This window comes from Oreochromis niloticus, linkage group LG14 (assembly GCF_001858045.2).
Source record: "Oreochromis niloticus isolate F11D_XX linkage group LG14, O_niloticus_UMD_NMBU, whole genome shotgun sequence".
NCBI classification, from domain to species: Eukaryota; Metazoa; Chordata; class Actinopteri; order Cichliformes; family Cichlidae; genus Oreochromis; species Oreochromis niloticus.
In genome coordinates this window covers 11454250-11480598 of record NC_031979.2, presented here as the reverse complement: position 1 = coordinate 11480598, position 26349 = coordinate 11454250, and the positions used below count along the sequence as shown (strand labels likewise).

Here is a 26349-nt window from a genome sequence, read left to right as displayed (position 1 = left end):
TGCAGATGTAGCTTTTCTCCAGGAGACTCATTTGCGAGTCAAAGATCATAGAAGACTTAAACCTCCATGGATAGGTCATAAGTTTCACTCAAACTTTGATACTAGAGCCAGAGGAGTGGCAATCTTAATTAGGAATAAAATACATTTTTCTTTCACTAAATTGATTGCTGACAAAAATGGACGATATCTAATTGTTGTAGGGACCCTCATGAATAACCCAGTTGTTTTAGTGAACGTCTATGCCCCAAACTTTGACAACGCTCTGTTTGCTAATAATCTTTTGAGGATGATTCCTGACTTAAATACGCACCTCCTGATCTTCGGAGGTGACTTAAACTGCGTTATTGACCCAGCTTTAGACAAATCTGCCACTGGCTCTAAAACACCATCTGCTATGTCCAAGGCTTTCTCACATTTTATGACCCAAAATGGATACATTGATCCTTGGAGGTTTTTTAATCCCCAAGCCAGAGAATATTCCTTTTTTTCAAATGTCCATCACACATATTCTCGCATCGACTACTTTTTTATAAATGGCTCCATGGCTTCTAAAGTTTGCAACTCTGAATATTTTCCGATTGTTATATCTGATCATGCTCCTTTGGTCCTGGATATGGCTTTATCTCCAGGCTATAGACCTCAGCATCCATGGAGGTTGAACTCTCTACTCTTGTCTGATTCAGCTTTCTGTGACTATATCTCATCTGCAATTGATGATTTCTTAACTACGAATGAGTCTGAGGACATCTCTAAGTCTCTACTTTGGGAAACACTTAAAGCATACCTCAGGGGCCAAATTATTTCCTATTCGTCTCACCTATCTAAATCAAAGAAAGCTAAGCAAAATGAACTTTCTGCCAAAATTCAAGCTCTAGACCGGCAACACGCTCAAACTCCCTCACCTGAAATATATAAGAAGCGTCTTAACCTACAATCTGAGTTCAGTCTCCTGTCGACCCATGATGCAGAGCAATTGTTATTACGGTCCCGTGGCAACTATTATGAACATGGCGATAAAGCCTCTCGTCTGCTAGCCCACCAGCTACGTCACCAATCGGCATCTCGCCAAATTTTGCAAATTAAAAATGAATCGGGAACTTTGACTTCTGATCCAACGGAAATCAACTCAATTTTTAAGTCATTTTATAGTTCTCTGTATACATCAGAGTTCCCCTCTAATTCTATAGATATGAACCAGTTTCTTGACAAATTGGATACCCCTACAATTACAACCTCAACAGCAGCAGAAATTGATGCACCGCTCACTGCGGATGAGGTTATATCATCAATCACATCCTTACAGTCTGGAAAGTCCCCTGGTCCCGATGGGTTCCCCGCTGAATTTTATAAAAAATTCCACTTAAAACTGGCCCCTTTGCTGCTGTCGGTTTTTGAGGAGTCACTGAAACGCGGCTCTCTCCCTCAGACACTAAGACAGGCTTCTATCTCATTACTGCATAAAGAAGGAAAGGATCCTACTTGTTGTGGCTCCTATCGACCAATAAGCCTTCTTAATGTAGACTTTAAAATCTTATCCAAACTGCTAGCAACCCGTTTGGAAAGAGTTCTCCCTTCTATTATATCAGACGAACAGACAGGCTTTATTAAAGGAAGACATTCCTTTTTTAATATACGGTCCCTTCTTAATATAATTTATTCCAAAAATCATAGCACCGTCCCTGAGGTGGTGATCTCATTGGATGCCGAAAAAGCATTCGATCGAGTGGAATGGGGGTATCTTTTTGCAGTCTTGAAGAAATTTGGTTTTGGTGACAGTTTTATATCTTGGATTCATCTTTTATATACTACGCCATTGGCATCTGTTTGTACTAATAATGTGAATTCTGAGTATTTTACTCTATCACGTGGTACACGACAAGGTTGTCCACTCTCACCTTTACTTTTCACTTTAGCAATAGAGCCTCTCTCTGTGGCTCTCAGAACCTCGCCTCTGTTTCAAGGGGTTATTCGTGGTGGTACGGAATATAGGGTTGCTCTATATGCAGATGACTTATTGCTATATGTTACAAATCCAACAATTCATTTATCCTCTATAATGAAAATACTTCTGAATTTTGGCTCTTTCTCTGGGTACAAGATTAATATACAAAAAAGTGAATGTTTTCCTATAAACCCAGCTGCACAAGAGCTTAGACAAACAGATTTGAATTTCCACCTAGCTTCTTCAGGCTTTAGATATCTAGGAGTGCATATTACCACTTCATTTAAAGCTTTGCGAACAGCAAATTTCAACCCTTTGCTGACCTATGTAAGGTTGGCTTTTCAAAGGTGGGCAAATCTTCCTGTATCACTTCTTGGCAGGATTAATATTATAAAAATGACTATTCTACCCAAATTCCTCTATCTTTTTCAGAGTATCCCATTGTTTCTACCTAAATCCTTTTTCAAATCTGTGAATCGAATGTTTTCATCATTTATATGGGCTAATAAGACCCCCAGAATTAGTATGACCTCACTACAACAGGGTAAGCTCAGTGGGGGTCTTGCTCTGCCCAACTTGATGTTTTATTATTGGGCAGCCAACATTCAGAAGTATACCTATTGGCTGAATGATCCTCAAGCTACTTGGTGTTGCCTTGAGGCGCAATCATGTTTCTCTTCCTCACTCTCAGCACTATTATTTTCATCCCTTCCTGTTTCCCTGTTACAATTCACAGACGACCCTGTTCTAATTGGCTCTCTAAAAATATGGTATCAATTCCGGCGTCACTTCAATTCTGTCTCTGCTTCTGCTCTGACCCCAATCTGCAACAACCACCTCTTCCCCCCGTCCCTGGTGGACTCCTCCTTCTGTATTTGGGCAAGAAAAGGTATCAAATGTTTTTATGACCTTTTTAAAGATAACATTTTTCTCAGCTTTAGTGACCTTTGTTCTTTGTATGATTTGCCCTCGTACCATTTGTTCCGCTACTTTCAAATAAGACACTGTGCATCTTCTATCTTGCCAGAGTTTCCAAGTCAGCCTCTCAAGCCTTGGTGGGAAGACTTATTCCAGTTGAAGCCTCACAGTAAGGCTCTAATATCACAAATATATACTTTAGTTATGGCATCGGGCAATTACTCAACCAATAAAATTGCTTCGAGTTGGGAACAGGAACTGGGTCTTCAGTTTGTTGAAGGTTACTGGGACAAAGTAATTGACAAAATTCATTCCTCGGCCTCATGTGCAAGACTCTCCCTTATTCAGTTTAAGACGGTATACAGATTACACTTCTCAAGATCTAGACTATCTAAAATATACCCCGGTATTCCTGACCTGTGCAACAGATGCAACACCTCCCCCTGTGATTTAACTCATATGTTTTTTGCCTGCTCGTCACTTCAATTATACTGGACTTTTTACTTTGAGGTGCTCTCTCATGTTTTGAGCGTTACTCTCAAACCATGCCCACTAGTTGCCATTTTTGGTGTTTCTGAAGATGCTACCCTAAACCTTAGTCGTAAGCAACTGGATATTATCGCTTTCACTTCACTGCTGGCACGACGTCGAATTTTGCTGTCTTGGAAAGCTCCTCACCCTCCAGCCCGGTCACGTTGGCTGGAAGATGTTATGTTCTTTTTAAAATTGGAGAAAATAAAATTCAGACTCAGAGGAAATGTTAATAAGTTCTCACAGGTGTGGCAACCTTTTATCATTTACTTTAACTCATTGAAAACACTTACAACAGACTAAACCTTTTCTGGTTTTGGTGGGGAATTGATTGATTTTTTTTTTTTTTTTTTTTTTTCTTTGGGTTTTTTGCTGTTGTTTTCTGTGTGTGAGTTGTTGTTTTTTGTTTTTCTTCCTTTTTCCTTTTTTTTTTTTAAATTTTATTTTATTTTAGTTTATCTGTTTTATTGTTGTCACCAGAATTTTAATGGCCTAATCTGTCTTGATATATGTCTTTGTATCGGTTGGTACTTGCTGTATTGGGCCTGATATGTTAAATTACATGTGCAAAACTCTATAAATAAAGAGGGGAAAGAAAAAAAAAAAAAAAAGATCAAACAGTCTTTTGACCAAGCCAATAAACTCATAATGAAAAACCACACTGATAATATGTTCAAGCTGCCCTCTGGCCTTAAATTGGACAGGCCAAAGATAGCACAGTTACAGGCATAAAATAGTATTTTTTAACCAACAAGAGCTGTTAGCTGCAATGTTAGAAAATCTGGACATGGCGTGTGGTGTGTCCTTAACAATATTGAAGAAACCAGACAAATGAAGAAAAGAAGTGGCAGGCCCCTACAGCAGCAGATGAACAGTATCGTGTCATTAAGAAATAGGAAAGAATGAAGAGCTTTGGATGTCCTTCAAGACGCTTGGAGAACTATTCCTGAAGACTACTTAGAGAAATGACAACAAAGCTTGGACAGTTACATATAGAGCTGTAGTCAGAAGTTTACATACACTCACTGTGGGCATGAATGGTATGGTAATTTCTTGTTTTTAATGATTTATTTGAACTGATTTGTACACTTTCCTCCCGGTGTGAATTAGAGAAAGAAAATCCCAATTCATGTTTTTTTAAGTCATTAAAGATATATGCTATACAATGATTACACCCTTTCTGGCACATTATTTGACATGTCTCCATGACAACAGTTCAATGTCTGGACCGCAGATGTTTTGTTTTTGACAAAACCACAGGTCCTGCAGTTGTTGGTGACTGAATCCAGAGTTTTCCTGTTGCTGTGAGTAGAGGTCACGAGGCCTCTTCTCCAAGATCTGTAAAAAACAAAACAAAACCCAAAAAACACCAATATTAATTAAAAGTTAATATCCAAAAATATTCTTTCAGAAGAAGCTTCTGCTTTCAGGCTGTAAGACTAATATTTTAAGTTTTTGCATCAACATCATTATGGCCAAGTCTCTTTTTTAAATGGAAAAGAAAGAAAGAAAAAGAAGCAGAAAACTGATAACAATATTATACCAGACTGTTCTTTAATGCTCACCTTGACAGATGAAAGGTAGTCTGTCATGGCAGTTGGCATCCAGCAGCTTAATTTCTTGTTTCTCAGTCAGGATCATCTTTGCACAGTGGTTATTTGAGTCAGCTATGTTTCTGTTCCACTCAGGATAATTGTCTTTGGACTTTGAAATCCACATCCACTCCTTATCTTTGCCAAAGACTGAGCGTTCCAGGCCAATCCAAACCCCTTGTTGCAAGTGTGTCTCATTTTGCAGGAGACTTTTCACTTTATCATTCACTGTTTGGTTGGTGATTTCAACCAGGGAGGTGTAGTCGTTCTGGCATTGCTCCAAGGCATCAATCCAACTTTTGTTTTCACGGTAGAACTCCAGGTCTGGAGCTTGTGACAATAAAGCAAAGTGACATTTAAGATATGCTAACACTACAACAGGCCACAGTTTCCTGTTGTCTCTTTATTTATGCAAAGCTCTGCTGACTCACCCTGATAGTCGGGGATGTTTTGTATAGATTAAAGTATTGAGTTTATAGCATTATAATACATTAACATATTATTCTATTCACATAATGTTAAAAGTAAAACACTGCTTTCAGGCTGAAATATAAACATTTCCACCTGATGTACCTGTATGTGTTGTAGTAACATTAACATTGCAGGTCCTTTGATTTGAGCCTGCACATAAGAAGAAAAAGTAAAAATGCAGGCTTTAAAAACATATTTCAGTTTTACATAAGAAAAAAAAGTATTGTTGTAACTATACAGTGTGTAAGTGTACATGTATGTGTATAATTTTTACAGATTCATCTTATGTTGTATTTGTTTTCTTGTTTGTGGAAAAAAACGCATCGGTTCATTGCTTTGCACATCAATAATTTACTTTTGTTGTTTGAGAAAGAAAAACTATGTAGCAAATTAAATTCTTAAAGCTGCTCTTTGGAGGAAAGGCTGATTGTGCTGTTGAAGTACTCGCCTGTGTGAGCCTCTGTACAGTCACTAACACGGTGCTGTTGATGAAACTTCTGAAATTTGAGCTTTACTGTGTTTTGGTCTCGCTTAGGAACCGAGATATGAATCTTTTGTCTGTTGAAGAAAACAGAAAGCTGTTTTAAAGGCATGTGACAAACATGATTCTGCCTATAAAAGGTAACAATCTGCATTTTCTTCAGCATTATATTTGAAAACTGAGAGAATTTTTTTTTTTTTTTTTTTACTTTTTTTTAAAGCTGAAACACTTTGTGCCGGCAGTAGTTGAAGTTGAAGTTCCAGAGCAAGATTCACAAATGACCTTATTATCACTCGTATGCTTTAAATACCCTGGTACATGGAAACAAAACACATGAATGCTCATCTACAGCAATATGCATCAGGTTTTAAAGTTCTTAGATTTCATTTTAAAGTCAGTCAGCCGACTTTAAGCCAGCGATAAAATCATTTTTAATGTGTTGTGAATTTTAGATTTCTTACCATTTTCTACCTCCACAGACAAAACAAACATTTTTGTTTTGTATGTGATTTTACGGCATTTATTAGTACAGTCCTCTGTCTCAGTGTAATTGGCTGTGGCAGTTGCTTCCAGTGTGACTTGGTTAACAGTGGGCCCACAACATTTAAATTTCCATATCCACTTGCCAGCTGTGCAATTGCAGTCGTGTGTAATATTCCCTCCAACAGGGCACAGATGATAGGGAGTAAATTTGATTCCTCCATCTGGAAAGTCTCGTATGGCTGAAACACAGGGCAGCTGGCTCACTGCTGTAACACAGGAAGATCACATCAGGCCTGACTACAGTTTGCATTTAGGTTTTGACCTGTACGTTGTAAACATACCTAGCAGTAATGATAGATGAATCAGACGTGCCATGGTCTGTAACATGCAAAATAAAAGAAAGGTAGAAAACTGAGAAGGAATTGATCGTCATATTAAGAGTTTATAAATAAAAAGTTCACCTTCAGTGCTTCCAGTCTTTGCAGAGATGATTGTTAAATATCCAAAGTGTGTGAATAAACCTCCCCACTGTCCTCTGGCTTGCTGTCTTTCTTCAGAATGATAACTCAGAGCAATGCCGGCAGGAGAGACTTTTTATATTGCTCTTTATATTATCATATTTTTGATTAAATAAACACAAATGTGTTCTCATCTTCCTCAAATGGAATAATGTTGCTCCCCCCCCCCAAAGGTACTGTGGATGTGCAATATTACAAACTTAATAAGGTGAATCAATTTGACTGATATAGAAAATATTTTGATTTTAGATGTTGTTTAAATGTTGTTAAAGCAAATCCACAAAAAATTGGGTTTTTTGTTACACATTATTAGTATATTTGTTTAAATGGAGGTTTTCCTGTGATCAGTCATCCCCTCCAGCCTGTTTCATGAATGCACAGCACAATAACTGAGTGTTTGCTCTTAAACTGTAGTTGTTATAATCTGAAGGCTTTAAGAGCTTCTTAGCCAGGTTAACAGATGAACAGCTTTTAAAATATTTATTCCTACTGTAAGTTAAAGTTATTTTTCAATTTTGTCTTTATTATATTATTATATTTGTCCTATTTTCTCATTTTCTCCCAAAAAGAATACGTCTCTGTTTCCACATTCAGTGATGTTACTGTTAGAGAGTGTTCCTAGTCAAACAGGAAGCAAATATATCCTGATATCCTGAGTTTTTATTTTTATCTTATAAACAAATTAGGTATGTAACCAAGGTATACTGAAAAAAGCCTCCTTTATGCCGTCAGGTACAGAAGCTGGTAATAAATAACCAGTTCTTTCGCCACCACATTTCTGCTGCTGCATTAGCCCTCAGCTTAATACTTTCAATAACTGATACTAACTTTTCACCTTAAGGAAATTGATATAGTCCCCATTCTATACCGTGATCGAAACAGATCCATAAAACAAACAATTTCAAACACAGTATTTTTTTTCCTCTTGCATGATTTTGACCTGTGCCTACGTTGTTGTAAAGTTTTAAGTACACTCAGTACAACAACTTGGATGGTAACAATGGTTTAAAAAAAACAAAACAAACTATCTCCACACACATATATACTTGAGTGACATCTCAGTCTTAGTGGGTTTATTTCGTTACCCTGTATTTATACATGTGTAATGACAATAAAGTTGAATCCTAATCCTTTAATATGTTGGCCCATTCTTTGTAGCTATAACATCTGCAACTTTTCTGGGAAGGCTTTCTGGAGGGCTTAAGAATGTTTATCACAATCTCTGCTGTAATCCACCCCAAAGGTGTTCAGGGTGAGGGTCTGGACTCTGTGTAGACCAGTCAAGTTTGTGCACTAGTGTGCAGTCATGTTGGAACAGGAAGGAGCCATCCCCAAACTGCTTCCACAAAGTTGGCAGCATGAAATTGTCCAAAACATTTTGGTATGCTGAAGCATTCTTTCTCACCCACGATACAGTCAGAACAAAACCCAGATTCACTGATCAGATGCCAGTTGGAGAAGCATGATTCATCACTCCAGAGAACACATTTCCACTGCTCTAGAGTCCATTGGCAGCGTGCTTTACACAACCTCATCTGATGTTTTGCACTTGGTGATATAAGGCTTGGATGCAGCTGCTTGGCCATGGAAACCCATTCCATGACGCTCTCTATGCGCTGTTCTTGAGCTAATCTGAAGGTCTGGTAAATACTTTGAAGTTTGGTAAAAGTTTGTGATGGTGAGTTAGAAGTGTTACTAAAAACAAACAGCTGGACAAATAGTTTGCAACACATTAGTTTAACTGACAACAACATGGTAACATTCTTGGGCATAAAAAGAAGTAGTCAAAAGTAAATATGGACAGATTTCACCCTAGGTGTGTGAATGGTGTCTGTGACAGATTGGTATACCTCACTATCTCTTGAATCAAGATATCGCTGAAATAAATACAGTTTGCAGTTTTGTTAACTTTACATTTTATTATTAGCACAGAATGAATATTCTTTAGTTTTTTTGTTTGAGAGAAAAAGAAAATCATGAGTTCAAATTCAATGTTTAAAAATGTTGTTTCTTATAACCGCTCGGTTAAATTAGCCAGATATTTAGGTTTTTAATGACAAAAATAATACATCGAGTCTTTACATAGAAGCATCTTTGACAAATACAGGTACTTCTGAGAAGTGGTGCGTGAACTGGTAATTTAACAAAGCTTGCAAATGATAGTAACCAAAGTAGTTTTCCTGTGAAACACAACACTACAGCATACATACATACATACAAACAGCATATATACACATTGGGGTTGTTGGGTCATCCATCCGCTTCTCCAGGAATCTCACCTTGACATGATGATGATTGGAGACGCTGCGTATCGTTCTCTTTGGTGCTATCAGTTCAGTCAATGTCAATGAAAAGCTCTGTGGCCCAAAACACAAATATTAATTCAAAAATATCAAAATGCAGAGTGGAATGACTTCATTTTAAACTTCCCATTGACCTTTATATATCTACTTAAGTGTAAATATTGCATCTTACACTGATATGTGTCACAGAGATAAAAAAGATGCAGAATATAAAGTAAAACGTCAATTTATGCCTACAGGCTAGAAAACATTTTGGTAGATATACCTGACTTCTCTGTATAATCATCAGTACAAGGCTTTTCATTCATTCCTGGAGAGAAAGAAAAAACAAAAACAATAAGATTTAATAAAAATACGGTGAAGAAGTCTGATTGGACAACAAAACAGCAACTTACTTTGACAAATGTATGGTAATTTTTCATGGCAGTTGGCGTTGGACCACTTGATTTCTTCTGTCTTATTATCAAAGATGACTTTTCCACAGTGGTTGTCAAAGTCAGAGTTGGCGGACGACGTTCTATTCAACTGTGATTTTACAACATTATACCCTGAAATCCACTTCCACTCAGGACTGTAGCCAAAAATGGACCTTTGCAGTCCAATCCACACCCCCGTCTTTGAGTCTGTTTTATTTTGCAGTCTTTTCACATCATCCCTTACTTTCTTTTCACAGATCTCAACCAGGGAGAAATGTTCCATCTGGCAGTCCTCCAAGGCATCAATCCAACTTTTACTTTCGCTGTGTAGACTGACTGGACACAAAAATTGAGAGGTTTTAAAAATGTAATGCACACATATTGTACATAAACTCCATGTGACTTCGTTAAATGCAGTCTTTAAGAAATTTTAATGCGTTGGGTAGAGCTTACTGTTAGCAGCAGGGTACTCAGCACACTGAAATTTAATCTTTACTTTCATGCCATTCTTTGATTTCATATTGAAGCAGATATTTCCATTCCTTTTGTGGAGGAAAATATACAGGCGATATATTGCAAGCATGTGTTGCACCAAATATATTGATTCTTTGTATTCAGTAATTGAGTACACATGAAAGATACTTACTGCTGTGGAAGATTTACAGCTGTATTGTTGAAAGTGACATTTGGGTGGCATTCAGGCTGAGTGTAGTTTTCCTTACAAACTGTATCGTTTACAGAGACCTTTATAATTCCTGATACACAAAACCAACATATAAAGATTCATCAGAGAAAATAACACTGCATGTGTGCTTAAAATCTTCTTATAATGTGAAGTATTTCTTAAAGAATGTGCTGGTTTGCAGTGTTTACCATTTTCTACCGCTAGAGAGAAATTCAAACACTTTCGCTCTCTGTAATTGGTGCCAGGACACATTTCTGAGCTGTACATCGAGTCCAATGAGTCAATTTTTTGAGCCACAATTTTCAATGTGAATTGTTTTCTGTTGCTCATACAACATTCAAGTTTCCAAGTTAAATTGCCAATTTCTAAATCTCCTGCATTTGGGCACACATCGGAAGAGAAAACAAAGTGCAGCTGGACTGTTGCTGTAACAGAATAAGATCAGATCAACAGTTTAAGTATCATTTAGTCATTTGTTTCTGCATTTCTGTTATCTAAGGAGATTCGAAAGAAAGGTGACTGGACTTCTTAAAGATGTTTCAGCTAAAGAACTTCTCAGGTAAGAGGTGAAAGTTTTCAAGAAACTTAAAAAAGTCCAGTTGCTTTTCTTTCCAAACTCCTTAGACTACCATGACCTGGATGACTGAGAACCTGCAGAGACACATTACTGTTATAGTTCATCCCTCAAAAATGTACTGATATATATGTAGTATATTTATGTATATTTAGATATAGATACATGCAAAGATGAATAACTGTAGAACTACATCACTAAATATACAAAAAAACACATTATTTTTACACTTCTAATTATTTAAATTTTAAAGGCAAATATGTTTTTGTGTTATCTTCTTCAAGACCATGCAAAAAATAACTCGTTGTAGAATTTCTTTACTCTTTTTCAATATAGACTGTAGATAAACTAAAGCTCTACACCAAATATCCAGTTCACATTACTTTTCATGTTTTTTAAATCTTTGCACCCCTTTAATTAAATGCTGTAAGCTCCATAACAACAGGAAATATTTGTTTATTTGTTAATTTTAGAATCTAGGTAAATCATATTTAACATTTATAACAATGATCATTCAGCGAGAAACATACCTAAAAGTAGTGAAAGAGGGCTCAGCAGTTCCATGGCCTGTAACCAAAAAAGGCAAAAAAAAAACAAAACAAAAAAAACCCCCCAAACCCAACAACAACAAAAAACAGAGAAAGTTGAACACATGGGATTTTATGCAAAATAATATACCATTAATATTGGTACATCTAAACAACATGACAATATGCACTTTGAATAGGGCAGTATAGTACTTTGGTAGTCAAATCGTGACAGATACCACTGACAAACAAAGGCTTGTCTGTGCAGGTCTCTTCTGATGAAATAGACAAACTTCTGCAAATGAAATCAAATGAACTTGACCTTTAACTCGAGACGAGGCTTCAGTTTATCCCATACTCTATCAGAGAAGTTATTCTTAGTAAAAAAAGAAAGGCTCATGAAGGCTATCCCTGTGGACATTTTGCCAGTTTATATAATGTTTAAACAGAAATATTAAAGTGTTTAATAATTAATAATAATAAACATTTAATCATTCTACGAGTTCTTTTTGTGTTAATTTTACAAGGCAGTTCTTAAGGATTTACCAAATATGCACACATTCTGGTAATTAGTGGGTAATTAGTAATCTAATTTCAACTTACCTTCTCAGTGAAAACTTGCTGTTGGTCTCTGAAATATAACAGAGCTATAGACTGGGAAATGTAAACTTGTGTCTCTGTATGGAGCTATTAAACTCATCCCTGTTTTGACTATACAAACACGCCCACCAACACACCATACAGGGGCTAGGATCTTATAAACACTGGGGGCCTCGCCCAGCCTTTTTTTGTGATTTTCATTCATGCATATTATATATAAAAGTAGTAGTAAAAGAAAAATGCAAGACTGCGTGTTGCCAGTATCATTTTTTTTTAAAAAATTTGTCCAGCTCTGGTCTCATAGCTTCTGCTTCTGTTGCACCTTTTAAATTGATAATCTGTCTTCTTCTTCTTCACCTTCCCTGCTGTTATTTTTACTCTGAAATCTAAAGCTTGATTTACTTTGTAAGGACAGTAACCCGAGATCCTTTATTAGAAGTCATGAGAGTTTTGGAGTAACAGACTATTGGCATCACACGGTAACCGTGGTTACGCACTGTCACGCACACCTGTGCAAACAGTCTGAGAGAGATTGTGCTGTTGTTTAATAATAGACATCACTCTGAGCATCATGCATGATTTCAACTTTACATGTTGAACTTGTTGGCATTTTTCACTACCCGCCAGCGTAAACTAAGATTACAAATATGTACAATGATTTGTGTGCAACCTTTGAGGACTCACAGTCTGTGGACTGAAGAAGGCGTTCAGTCCACACACAAACATGAAGCAATTTGACCACACTTAAAACTATTTTACAAATCCATACATCCATACCTGAGCACACACTGTGCACACAAACGTCTAAAACTACACGCAACTGCCTTCTCGCTCCCTTAGAAAACCTTAAATATGTGTGGACGAATCGTCTGATACGCACAGATCACGTTGCATGCCCACGTGGGGTTTTGAGGCAAATTTAGCGCTGTCACTCAGGGGTGGGCAACTCCAGGGCTCGAGGGCCCTGCAGATTTTAGATATCACTCTGGGTCGACACACCTGAATCAAACAATTAGTTCATCACCAGGCCTCTGGAGAACTTCAGGACATGTTGAGGAGGTAATTTAGCCATTTGAATCCGTTGTGTTGGATCATGGACACATCTAAAACCTGCAGGACACTGGCACTCGAGGCCTAGAGTTGCCCACCCTGGCACATATCATCTGCAAATGTAAGCTGCGATCAAGTCACAGTGTAAAACTGGGACATCTGGGCCTCCACTGCCTTTTCTGCATTTTTTTTCTGAATAAACTGAACTCATAACTCCTTTACTAGAAAACATAGATGTAGAAGTTACAGACACTACACAGTAGACGGCACCATCCTGAAATGTTCAGGATTATTCATTACCCCAACATTAAGGTAACCCTTCTGTTATTAGAGAATGGTAATATTAACATCAAAGTGTTAAGTGCAATCTGGATTATATTCAAAATATACATATATTAGTTAGCTTATACTCATTCCAGAGTCTGATTCACAGCCATGCTGTTCCCTATCTGCAGCTGAGCACTGTTTGACTTTTCCCAGCATCTAGCAGCAGATTATTTAAAGCGTATATTAACCTTTATAGGCTACTGTATAGTTTCTCTAATTGGTAAATCACATTTTCTAGTTGATTAAGAAAAAGACATGTCCACGTCCCAAAACAAGACAAAACATTTGTGTGCACAGAAAAAAAATATCTGATTCGTGAAGCTAAACAAATTGCCTTGTATTTGTGTGTGGATTGAAGCACACACTTGTGAGTCCTCAAAGGTTACACACAAATGATTGTACATATTTGTAAATCTTAGTTTATGCTTGTGGATCATATCGTAGGTTTTGCAACACTTTTGAGGCAACTTTCCCTCCATAAGTCTACGCTGCAACAGTAACAGGAGACAGCTCCTCTGCCAACAATGTTGAAGTGCTTTAGTTATAATAAGAGGCATTCAAACAAGTAGACATCTTAAATGTTTTTGTACATTCAAGGAGTAAGTAGAGTAATGTTTATTTATATACCACTTTAAGATGCGAACGAGTCACAAATTGCTTTACACAGGTAATAAAAATGTGGACAAAATGGACACACCCGAATTACGTAAAGCAACAGAAATCACAAAAAATTACTCAAATGCCTTCTAAATACATTAATTCACAGCTATTTTTTAAAGGATGCCACAGTGTTTACGGGCCAAAGACAGAGGGGTACGTTGTTCTGCAGTTTTAGTTTCAAAAGGTTTGGAATCCACCGGAAGATTTCGATCTCTGGACCTCAGGATTTGGTTTGAAGAATAGGTGTGGAGTAGACCGGAGACATATAAGTGGGATCCTCTCCTCCTAAGGCCATAAAAGAAAGAATGAAGATTTTGAACTGATATGTAAATCTATCAGTGAAGACAATGCAGACACTTTAACAATGGAGTGATATGAGAGAATTTTTGACTGGGATAAAAGCCTTACAGCAGCATTTTTGGCAGATTGGAGTTTTAATAGATTATTAATAGATGATTTAGACAGACAAGACCATAGAGCACTACAGTAATCTAAGTGGGAGGAGATGAAAGGATGAACAAGCATCACCATTTTTGAAAAAAGTAAAATAAAAATAAACATGGCAAAATAAACCGGACAATAACATCAGGGTGTTAGACTGACCTTCTCACATGAGTCCAGAGCACCAGACATTCTGAGTTAATGTGTAAATTCACATTGTTGCACTTTAAAGTCTCTTAACTATTAATTCACTACATCAACTGCTTTGCAGCACAGCTGCTGAAGTCACATGTTACAGGCCTGAATGCATTTGCCCTTTAATGAATCATTCTTTTATGAGGTTTGACCCTATTTAAACAACATCTGGGACTCGAGAGCAAAACATTGAAAATACTTTGAATATATATTTTAGGTGTAACTTTCAGGGTGAAACATAGACTGAAACCGCTGATGAAGCATGTTTTTTTCCATGTTGATATATTATATTTGTTTCACAGGATCAAAAGACTTGAACCTATTTTTCATCTGTTTATAACTAATATGCTTCCTGTCATTGTTGTATAATTTGTCTTTATTTCCAGGAAAGCTTGCATTACAATTACTTGACATGTTTTTTTGTTTTTCCCAAAGAAAAGGAAACACATCTGCTTCCACCTCATGCAAACCTAACCCTGGAGACCTTACAGTGTGTTTAGTTATATAAGAATGGAATAAGTTAGCAGGTTTTTTGAAGAACATGCAAATACCAGGGGTCATGCGTGAAAACCTGTTTTGATGTTGTTATTGGTTCATAGAGATGTTGAATTACTAGTCTATCCACCCCTTCTCAGAAGTGCTTATATAAAGGCAAATGAGATTTTGACATAGTGTTTAGGTGATTTGCACACGAAAATGATACCCTGTACAACATTATGGCGTACGAGTGTGATTCAAAATAGTGTAGCTGACTTTGCTATCTTTCAGCATCAGACAGAAAACCAAGTTGAGTCACATTGCTCTGTACTGCACTTCCCTGGTTTTCAGATAGGACTTTTCAGAATCTGAACTGCTCTGTGTACAACTGTGTACCTATTTTCCTTAATTAGTTTCCCTTAAGCCACTAAGTACATCTTGTGTGTGAGCAGAAAGCAAGGATGAGGGTCCATCTGAAGACTGACCAAGGATTGCAGGGCCCTTACTGGTTCCAGGAACTGTTTTCAGCTGTTGGATAACCTGCATATCAGCAGCTCTGAGTTTTCAGTTCCAGAAAGGCAAATCGGTTAGTTCATGCACCATGGCAACGTTTAAATAAAAAGTAGATCCTCTATATTATTCCAGTGAACTGAGAAATATGATTGTATCAAGATGTTTATCTTAAAACGCAGAAGGGAAGAAACATATCCAGGTCCTGAAGGACAAGCTGGAAAACAAAAGAGTGGACCACCACCTCACTACCTGGATTTTGGACTACCTCACCGACCGACCACAGTCCACTCAGGGCTGTGTGTCGGACAGGGTCGTCTGCAGTACGGGGGCCCCACAGGGAACAGTTCTGGCTCCGTTCCTCTTCACCATCTACACTGCAGACTTCTCCCACAACTCCACCCAGTGCTTCCTGCAGAAGTTCTCTGATGACTCTGCAATAGTCGGCCTCATCACTGATGGGGACGACAAGGAGTACAGAGAACTTACCCATGACTTTGAGGACTGGTGCCAGCAGAACTACCTCCAGATCAACACTAGTAAAACCAAGGAGCTGGTGGTAGACTTTCGCAGGCACAAACATCCTCCACTGCAACCACTGAACATCCAAAGTATGGACATTGAGGCTGTAGACAGCTACAGGTACCTTGGCGTTTATCTGAACAATGAACTGGACTGGACTCATAATTCTGAAGTCCTCTACAGGAAAGGGCAGAGCAGGCTGTACCTGCTGTGAAGACTCAGGTCTTTTGGAGTAAAGGGCCCACTCCTGAAGACCTTCTATGACTCTGTGGTGGCCTCAGCCATTTTTTATGGTGTGGTCTGCTGTGGTGGCAACATCTCTGCACTGAAAAAAAGAGCATGTTGGATTTACTTAATTCAATAGTGGACATTTTTTGCACACAATTGTTTTGCTTTGGCAGAAACTTAAACAACTAAGTTAAATCAACACAACCTATTCGTCTTCAATAAACCTGTGCATTTTGTGTTGATGAAACGTGATTGGAACATGTTTAGATGAAGTAAGCTGAGCTGTTGGAAAATTTTAATCCTTCACAATTTTGTCATTTTATTCCAAAACTATTAGAACTTTTACCTCAATACTGCTTGGTCACTTAAATACTAGATGTTGTCTTCATATTACATAATGTTCAACAAAGTCTAGAGTCTGATTAACATAAAAGTCAAATGAATTTAAAACGACTTCCATCCTCCTATCTTTATCCAGGTTGTAGGTGGGCTGGGGTTTAACTCCAAAGTGATAGGTTAAGAGGCAGGTTACACCCTGGACAGCTCACCAGTCTATCACACAGAGACAAACAGCTATTTGCACTCACACTTATGGGTAATTTAGAATTACCAGTTAACCTAAATCTAATTGTATGACACTTAACTGTGGGAGGAAGCCAGAATGCCCAGAGAGACCCTACTACAAACTACCCTGGTTGTGGATTTGAACCCAGGACTTGCTCACTGTGAGGCAACAGCACTAATCACCACACCACTAGTCCAGGTTTAACAGAAGTAGGTAAGCTATGATTCGAAGGCTTGATGCAGACTTTTCTGTACATTTTTGTCCTAGACAGGTTAAACCACAATAAATAGCGATAGCATACATGTGGTGTGTGTGTAGTTGTCTGCCTCTTATAACTCCAGTGATTTTCCTGCAGTTTGAAATCTCGTGTGATCCTGTGAATTTCATGAGTCCAGGCAACTAACTACTCTTACTAGATTGTATCATGTGTCCCGATTCTTTGATGATGGGCTGAGAACAAACAACCAATACTCAGAGCAGGTCCAGTCAACAACAATTATTTATTTAAGCACATATATGTGAGAGACAAACACGATACCACCCAAAGCGCGGTCCGGTAAATCTCAAAAAAGGAAGTACACAAACTTCACTATTTAACAGGCTGCACACACACCCTGTATGCGTAAGCAGAGTATATTTGTTATCCATCAGCGACAGTTAGCTGCAGCCCTTTGTCTGGTTTCAATATTTAATTTTATCCCTCTCTGATGGTTGCAACACTCCTTCACCCCCAGCTGTTTCCTGTTTCTTGCTGTGAGGCCCCATAAGTGGCGCAATCTGAGTACAGACTGTTACAAGCAGTTACAAGCAAAACAATCTTCCTAAGATTAGTACTTCATTTGGTATGATACTACTGAAACATTACACTTTATTGGGGTTAATGATACTTCATATAATGCCTGTTACGACCCCCTCTGCTAGGCGACAGGAGGGGAGTAAAATAAAAGGTTTTATTGCAAACTTTAAACATAAAATCGACAGGACTGTTCAACAGACCACTGGGCAACCAATGAATACATGAAGAACAGCCAAGAGTAAAAGCTAAGGGTTAACTAAGGCAAGCCAGCGTCATAAAACTAACCAAACTAAGTTCAGCTGTATACCAGGTTTAACACACAAAGAGCAACACTGCAAACAGGTTCAAGTTCAAAAGCGATGCAGACGAGGAGGACACTGCATGTCCACTTCTGAGCAGCAGACGCCATAGCGTGAAGGATCTTCAGCCTCTTATACCCACAGGTGCACACAATCAGCCAGTCATTTCCTCTTGGAGTGTCATGGGATCTCCAGGCAGCCCAATCGTCCACGTGGTCTGGCACACTTCAATCTGCATAAAAGAGGGCTGGCACGGGTCTCCCAGTAAACAATCACCCACGAGTCCTAGCACACTTGGATTTACATAAATATAAAAAGGCATTCTCACTCCCAAGGCTCAGGGCCGTAACAATGCCATTTAAGCTTTTATTTCCCACACATGTCATCTCAACAAGAGCAAATTAAGTTGTTGAATTTCATACACACATGATTTTATTACATTCATAGAAATATGGAATTATTGTGTTCAAATTACAAGTTAGACTTTTGTAAATGTAACAATCATCCAATTTCCTTTTTACATTATATTGAAAAATAGAGGCGGCTGCTCGACTTGACTAACATGGACGCCTTCCCAAACCACTCCCCAAGCACGCGAGACAAAATCACACGTGGTGTTTAACATTGCTATATTATTGACTTACTTCACTTGAACATGATATGAACAATTTAATATACCCTCTCTGTGTATCATGTAGTTTCTACACTATATAGTTACACTTTACTGTAAAGCATGAGGCAATTGTGTTAAATACACGTAAGATCCTTACATAAATCTAAGAGCAGGCCAATCCCTTTTTTTCAGTGCAGTCGGAAGATCATAGATTAATAATGGTGTGTTTATGGTACGCAGTACGATAAATGTTTCTCAATGTAAAACTGCAAAGAATTTTTGGATAGGATACAACATTTTGCAAACAGCTACCTGCTGAAGCATGCCTCTCCAGAACTGTTAGATGAATGTTTGGTTACTCAAGTAACCAAACAAATACATTTACATGACAATAATAAGCAATCTGATTGCTTCTTCAAAAAGTAGCACAAACAGTTGACAAAAAAAGACTCAAAACTGATAAACAGAGCTAGGCTGATATTCAAGCAAACAATAATTTAAAGTTTTGTGTCTCTATAGATCAAGAAATTTATGTTTAACACTTCAAGAAGACCTGTGACTTCATCGCATGTGCATTCAAATTTTGCCACAGGCCCAACATTGTTGTTATTTAATGGCTTTTAGCTGCTTTACTTTCACTTTGAACAGTCTGTTTTCATTTTGTCTTGTGACTGTGTATTCTTCTAAGGAGATCTGCATCAGTTTGCTTTTGTTAACACAAACTTTGTGTGAAGTTCACAATCAAGGTAATGAGATTTAAACACCAGATTTAAACTCTAAGTCAGTTAGGAACAACACTAAATCTGCTAAAGAATGCATGAAATGGAAAAAAAAAAAAAATCAAATTTGATATTTAAATAACACAACCAGAAAGACAAAACCATGATCTTGGGTGAACTAACCCAAGACATGTCTAAAATCTGTCACAATTAAATTTTCAGTTCAATTTAATTACATAGAGCCAAATCACAACAACAGTTTCCTCAAGGTGCTTTGCAATTTAAGGTAAAGACCCTGCAATAATCTAAAGTATTAAAAATAATGACATCCGAAATAGTTTTCCTGGGAAACAGAACAGTAGCCTAAAGAGAGGATATACACACTGGGTTTGTTGGGTCATTCATCTGGTTCCTCAGGAATCACATCTCACTGTGACAAGGGAGAAGTAGTTCTGTTCTTAACTGATTTATTAGCAATTACTGTTGTCATCTCTGATGTGAATGCAAAGCACCGAAAACACAAATGTGAATCTGAAATTGTGAAAACGAATAACGGTGAGACTTTTTAGTTTTTAGTGCATACATTCTTTGTTAGGAACATAAAGTGAACATAAAGTTACAAGTTTCTGCTTTGAAACTGAAAAACAGCTTCAGTACATACACTTGCATCAGCATAGTTGCTTTAGTAGAGCAAGGATTGTTGTTCAGACCTGGCAACTGAAGAAAGAAACATTCTGACCTAATGTTAAGCTCTTTCCACAGTGGTTGTGTAAGAAGCTTTTTTCTCTTGTTATCTCAATTATATTTGCATGTTTGAAATAGATTCTATCTATCCATCTGAGCAAACACACAAACTCCATGAGCGGTTCCTTGGACCACTGTAAGCAACATTAGACGTGTGCACTGTGGTCACGCCAGCATTTACATTTATTTACAATGAAAATTTAAAAAAAAATCTCGTTCATGACCTGTGTAGTATGTTAACAGTTTTGGAAGTAAAAATACAATTTTTTATAGCCGCTAGGACACATTTCTCAATACTTAGGTCACTTTTGCAAAACTCTTCACACAATTCTCCTAACTGACCCTCAGCTTGGCAAAGCAGTTCATTTCACATTCAAAATGCACTAGAACTACCAAAACACTTTATTCAGGTCTCAAATAAACTCATTCTTCCAGAACACTAGCAAAGGTTGACAGCCAACAAACACACTTTGTCACCCACAAAACAATGACCTAAAAAACACTAACAACATGTAGCATTACACAGTGTTTCCTTGTGTAAAACAAGGACACATCTCTGTTCATAATTTCAATATATGTTACTGGAATGAATCAGACATCACGCAGAATTCGTTAATATTTGTTTATGTATTTTTATTTTTTTGCACTAAGTAATCCCAAAATACAAGAATTTGTATACACACCATCCACTGATAGTAATGCTAATCTACTCGGTCTTCTCCATTTGGCCACAGGTTCTCATCCACATCACATCTTATGTCATCTAGGGCAATACACCTAGGAAAGAATCTTCTGGCATGCCTGATCCATCCCTGGTAATCTTCTGCTGATATCTCCAGGCATCCAGCATTCATTGCATCCAGGAGGGACATTTGATCATGTGGATGATGGTCGTAAACCTTCCACCGCCATGAGGAAAAGAATTCCTCTATGGGGTTGAGGAATGGAGAGTAAGGTGGGAGGAAAAGAGACTCCATTCTGGGATGGGCTGCAAACCACTCGGTGACTGCACGGGAGTGATGAAATGCCACATTGTCCCATACAATTATAAATGTTGGCTGATTCCTTCTCTCCGCATCCCTTTCCTCACCTAGCACAACCCTTCCATAGAGATCATGCAGGAACGCAAGGAGCCGTTCAGTGTTGTATGGCCCAATTAGTGGTCTGTAACAGTAGTCCATCAGTGGATATTGCTGCGCACATTGTGATGTTGGCACCCCTCTGGCCCGGGACATTCACTGTGGCTCTCTTCCCAATCACATTCCTCCCTCGTCGCTGTGCTTTGGCCAAGTTGAAACCTGCCTCATCCACAAAGATGAAAATGTGGTGTGTTTGCCTGCCTTCAATCTCCATGACTCTCTAACATAAATCCACAAGGCAACATAAACTGTTACAGTAGTAAATTTGTAAAAATTGTCTTTGTGTGTGTTTGGTTTTGTTCAAAAACAGATCTGTATTTTATTGTGATCTTACCTGGACATACTGGTTCCTGAGTTGCTTGACATGTTCAGAGTTCCTCTCAAAAGGCACAGTGTACAACTGTTTCATCCTGACCTGATGGTTTTTCAGGACTCTAGAAATTGTTGTTATGCTTACACTGTGAATATTTGCGAAAGTAACGTTGTCTGCCAAGACTCTGTGTCTAATTTCAGTGAGTTTTATCCCATTGTTTCTGATGACCATATCAACAATGGCAGTTTCCTGCACATCAGTGAACATCCATCCTCTCCCTCCTGTGTGAGGTAACCTTTGAGTCCTAAGCAGAAATAACAACAATTACACAAAAGCTTATTTACTTCTGAAATGTGCAAATGCCCTTGCAGAATACAAGTTACCTGTTGGTTTGCCGGAAAACTCTAACAATAGATGCCACTGTAGAGCGTTGCAGATTTGGCTGCACTCTCTGACCAGCCTCTCTCATTGAGTGACCATGATTTACTACATGATCAATTACAGTAGCTCTGATCTCATCTGCCACTACAGCTCTTGATCTTCCTCTTATTCTTCTTCCACCACGCATACGTATTCCTCGCCCCCTCCCAGCCACTCTTCTTCCTCTTTCAGCCACTTCTCCATTTCTGGCTGGGTCCATGTTTACATCACAAAACAAACCTTGTGTAATTTCATTACAAAAGTTGTCTCCTTTTGTAATGAAATTGAAGGAGTAACACCTGTGTAGATGTTCATCTACAATGAGAATCAGCTGTGGCTGGTTAAACTGCATTTTTAGATTTAAAATATGTTTCAATAAAATATTGCTGTTGAATTTTGCTGTCTTATTCAGTTTTGCATTATGTTATTGTTTTGACCATAAGTTTAACAGTGTTGAAAACAGTATGTAAGTACATGCAAAATGTCCTGTACGTACAAAGATTTTTGGCAGTTGTTGTGTCTGAGTGAGAAAATAATTCATGAAATTTGAGAGATGTAGTCATTGAATGCATTTCGTGCCAAAACAATGATAACTGATCCTCAGTTTAGCCCACATAGACTTCTGTTGTGCTCACTGTGTGAGGAGTTTTGCAAAAGTGACCTAAGTATTGCGAAATGTGTCCTAGCGTCTGAAGAAAAATCTGTAACTTGAACTCCGATTTTGAAAACACAACTTTCTTTTTTTTTCTTTTTTTTTTTTTGTATTATGAGTATGAGTCTGTGGTCTGAGTCCTGTAACTCTCTGTCTGCAAAATACAGTATATAATGACCAATGTCGGGCAATTAATTATATAGTTAATTATATAGTTACTTCTTCAAAAAAGTAACTATATAGTTAATTATATAGTTACTTCTTCAAAAAAAGTAACTGAGTTATGCAAACAACAAAGTTCTGACAGGTCTGACAACAGGAGATGTATCACTCCTGTAACACCTGTAACATTCAGCAGTCACCTCATTGTTCTGACACACACAACAAAACGTTTGAATACACTACACACTAACTACACAAGATTTGCGCTAACTTCACAAATCTCTCACATCTCAAAACACCATCGTCACTCCTAATGTGGCTTCACTCCACATCCGCCACGCAGCTGTGCTAGCTAAAACACCGGTGTCGGCACATAAGGACGCTGTCATAGCCTGTCAACGACGTTGATTAGCTGCGTATTAGCTGGTTAATTGTTAACCTATTTATTTTAATTTCAATTCAGGTTAGATTTTTTTTGTGCGCCACACCGTGCCAGCAGTGCGCGATTGCGGACGCGCACAGCTTAGAGCAGGGGTCCCCAATCCCAGTCCACGAGGGCCGGTGTCCCTGCAGGTTTTAGATGCGTCCTTGATCCATCACAGCTGATTTAAATGGATAAATTACCTTCTCAACATGTCTTGAAGTTCTCCAGGTAATGAACTAATCATGTGATTCAGGTGTGTTGACCCAGGGTGAGATCTAAAACCTGCAGGGACACCGGCCCTCGTGGACTGGGATTGGGGACCCCTGGCTTAGAGGGAACATTGTATCTACCTACCTATCTGAAATCCATTTCCATTCAGGATTGTTCTCAAAAATCGATCATTCCAGGCCGACCCACAACCCTGTGTTTCTGGGTTTTTTTGGGGGCAGTGGATTTTTAGCTTCAACACCCACTGTGTCACTGCAGATTTCAACCACGGAGGAATTCTCTTTCTGACAGGGCTGCAATACATCACTCCAAGCTTTGTTTACCGAGTAGAACTGCAGATCTGAACACAGAAAAAGTAAGTTAAGGTTTTTGCAACCCAGATTTTAAGATCTGGTGACACAAAACTATCTTCTGCCTGACTGCTGCAACTGCAAAGCTCTGAGGACTGTTTTCACTTTTCAGTTGCCGGGGTAAAGAGAAACTCACTGACAGGTTTTCTTCAACAAACTTGTCTCTGACATGAGTGCTTTTACGGTTGTTTAGTTGTCAATATTTAACCCTTTAAAGTCTGAGCCATGAAATAATTGCCCAAAAATTCTAATTGTTTGTAAACTGAGCATTTATTAAGCCCTCTGGAAATTTAAAAAATATACAATATAATAGAATAGCTCATTAATGTCATTGTACATGTTCAACAAAATTGTGTGTTCTCCACACCAACCGTGCCGGAAAAAATATAGATATAGACAGCAGGAATAAATAGCAAACAGGAGAAACATGTACAAGAATAAGAGAAAGGCACTCACTAGAGAACAAAATAGTTGCAAAGTGCTCGGAAGTAGTGCAAAGAAAAGACTTGGTCTGAATAGAGTCCATCTGTGAGTGACCTGATTGTTGAGGGTTACTGAGGCTGTGGCTCAGATTGGTGAGGTGGACAGGCAGGGGTAGGGTGTGGGGGGACAGTGCTGACTGACTGAATGGCCCAGCAGAGAATGCCGTTTGTGAGACTGGATGTATGGGAGGTGGAAGGCATGCTTCCAGGCATGTGTTACTGGAAAGAGCCCCCAGGGTAAAACCAGCACAGGCTGGACAGACTATATCTCTCAGCTGGCCTGGGAACTTCTCTGTGTTACCCCAAATAAGCTGTAGGAGCTCGCTCGGGAGAGGACGTTCTGGGATTTTCGGCTTGGCGTTTTGCCCTCGTGACGCGGCCCCAGAAAAGCAGAAGAAAATGGATTGAAATGAATTTCAATTTTATAACTGATGGCTCCATAATGTAGTGGTTTACACATGCACTTGGTGAGCTGAAGGCTACTTCGTTTTTAGCTGGAGGCACAAATTGCCTTTGAGGTTATGTCAGGAAGGTCGCCAGGTGTAAAAATGTATCAAATCAAAAACATGCTCTACTACCTCCTACATGACCCTTTCTGACATGAGTGTACTTTTTTTCTCCCATGACTAAAAATTATTTGTTGATACATTAAGGATACATGGACAGTGGGAAGTTATAATATTGAAGTTAGGGGATGATGTTACCAGTGCATGTGTAGTGGGTTAGATTTTGTAGATGTTCTGTTCCTGCATGGTGTCTGTGAACGCAGCATGAACTTTCCCCGAGCTCTCTAATCAGAGGTTGGTTATAAGGTGCAGCTGTGGCCTACACCCTAAGTTGGGTTTGATTTTTATTTGGGATTAATAGAAGCTTTAGTGTCTTACTGATTGATTAATTACTTAGAAACCTGCAGACATATCAGTATAAAATGTGCGGGGGCAGCTTAAAGACCATAACCAGCGCTTGATATCCATCATGGCCACATCTTAGCTCAGGGTCTGCAAAACAAGCAGCTTCTCCCCACCAGTTTTAACTGGTTGTAAAACTCTGCCGGGGGATTACTCTTTTGGGAAGACTAACTGAAGAAAACTGGTTGATACTGGTTGAAACTGGCATGATACTATTTAATCACTCCTTGCCTGCTTTATTAAATAATAATTGAAGGAAGAAGTGTAAATAATGTAAATACCACCATATTTATATCATAGTTCATAATATAGCATGTGTATTTCAGTAACAGCCTATTTATTTTAGTATAATTGTGTGCAGTTCTTAACAGTCCACACGAGTCCAGATTTCCAAGGACACAGATCACGTGAGAGTTATCTATGACACTCCTCATTATAAGTTATCTTCAGTTAACCAAGTCACAAAATTCTTTTGTCATTAAATACATAAACACTCATATCTCCCGTTAGTTATCGCAGTTTCAGCTGTTTAATTCACAGCACCTTCTGCAGTAAATATGGTAACCATGGACACTGAGTGGATGGATTGATGCAGGTCAGACTTCAGGAAGTATCCCTCATGTCTCTGTGAAACTAAAAAGAGGTCATTCATCAGCTGTGCAGCTAGTTTTCCAGCACAGTCGTGCTGGAAAACTGCAAAACAAATGGAATGTGTTGATGATGAAAATAGTGGGACTGCCTGGGAGTTTTCCTGATGAGCATCAGTAATAAAGTCATAGACAAAACTATATTTACCATTTTCATGTTGGCTGCAAAAATTTTTTACATATAAGATCTTATATGTAGTGTCTATTAGACACAGACACTCCTTGCTCAGAATGGTAGTACCCATGAGAACAACAAATAAAATATTCTTTTAAACACTGTTTGATGCTGTATGCTTTTATTTGATTTCTATTTTAGCAAGATGTGTGTCAGAGTGTGTGAAAGCTGGAAATGTCCTGCTGGGCTGAAGAGTGAAGAAAGAAGCTCTGGGTCTCTGAGGATTTTCTTAAAGTGCCTTCACCTTCAACAGAAGCAGATC

At 38.3% G+C, this 26349-nt stretch overlaps 3 protein-coding genes across 8 annotated transcripts; all 3 read right to left on the bottom strand.

Annotated features, from left to right (window-relative positions):
• Positions 1–4659: 4659 nt before the first annotated feature.
• On the bottom strand, positions 4660–6968 carry LOC102076905 (uncharacterized). 6 transcript variants are annotated; one of them, XM_019367384.1, is made up of 8 exons: positions 6880–6968; positions 6760–6796; positions 6397–6684; positions 6144–6246; positions 5903–6012; positions 5557–5604; positions 4957–5313; positions 4660–4729 (listed from the first exon to the last, which is right to left on the bottom strand). In XM_019367384.1, exons 2-8 carry the CDS (start codon positions 6791–6793, stop codon positions 4707–4709), a joined length of 963 nt encoding a protein of 320 aa, XP_019222929.1. In that variant the 5' UTR covers positions 6794–6796; positions 6880–6968; the 3' UTR covers positions 4660–4706. The 6 variants fall into 6 exon arrangements, with proteins under 6 accessions (XP_019222929.1, XP_019222931.1, XP_019222927.1 ...); XM_019367386.1 differs by having other exon boundaries at positions 6397–6681; XM_019367382.1 differs by having other exon boundaries at positions 6760–6829; positions 6880–6958.
• A 1979-nt stretch (positions 6969–8947) lies between these two features.
• Positions 8948–12082, bottom strand: LOC109194447 (uncharacterized). The gene is made up of 9 exons (XM_019367483.2): positions 12045–12082; positions 11445–11481; positions 10529–10765; positions 10302–10410; positions 10109–10197; positions 9900–9991; positions 9635–9764; positions 9505–9549; positions 8948–9293 (listed from the first exon to the last, which is right to left on the bottom strand). The coding sequence occupies exons 2-9, from the start codon at positions 11476–11478 to the stop codon at positions 9271–9273; spliced, it is 759 nt and encodes a 252-aa protein (XP_019223028.2). The 5' UTR covers positions 11479–11481; positions 12045–12082; the 3' UTR covers positions 8948–9270.
• An 8396-nt stretch (positions 12083–20478) lies between these two features.
• On the bottom strand, positions 20479–22311 carry LOC109205012 (uncharacterized). The gene is made up of 3 exons (XM_019367388.2): positions 22023–22311; positions 21661–21943; positions 20479–21546 (listed from the first exon to the last, which is right to left on the bottom strand). The coding sequence occupies exons 1-3, from the start codon at positions 22277–22279 to the stop codon at positions 21325–21327; spliced, it is 762 nt and encodes a 253-aa protein (XP_019222933.2). The 5' UTR covers positions 22280–22311; the 3' UTR covers positions 20479–21324.
• Between the last annotated feature and the right edge of the window lie 4038 nt (positions 22312–26349).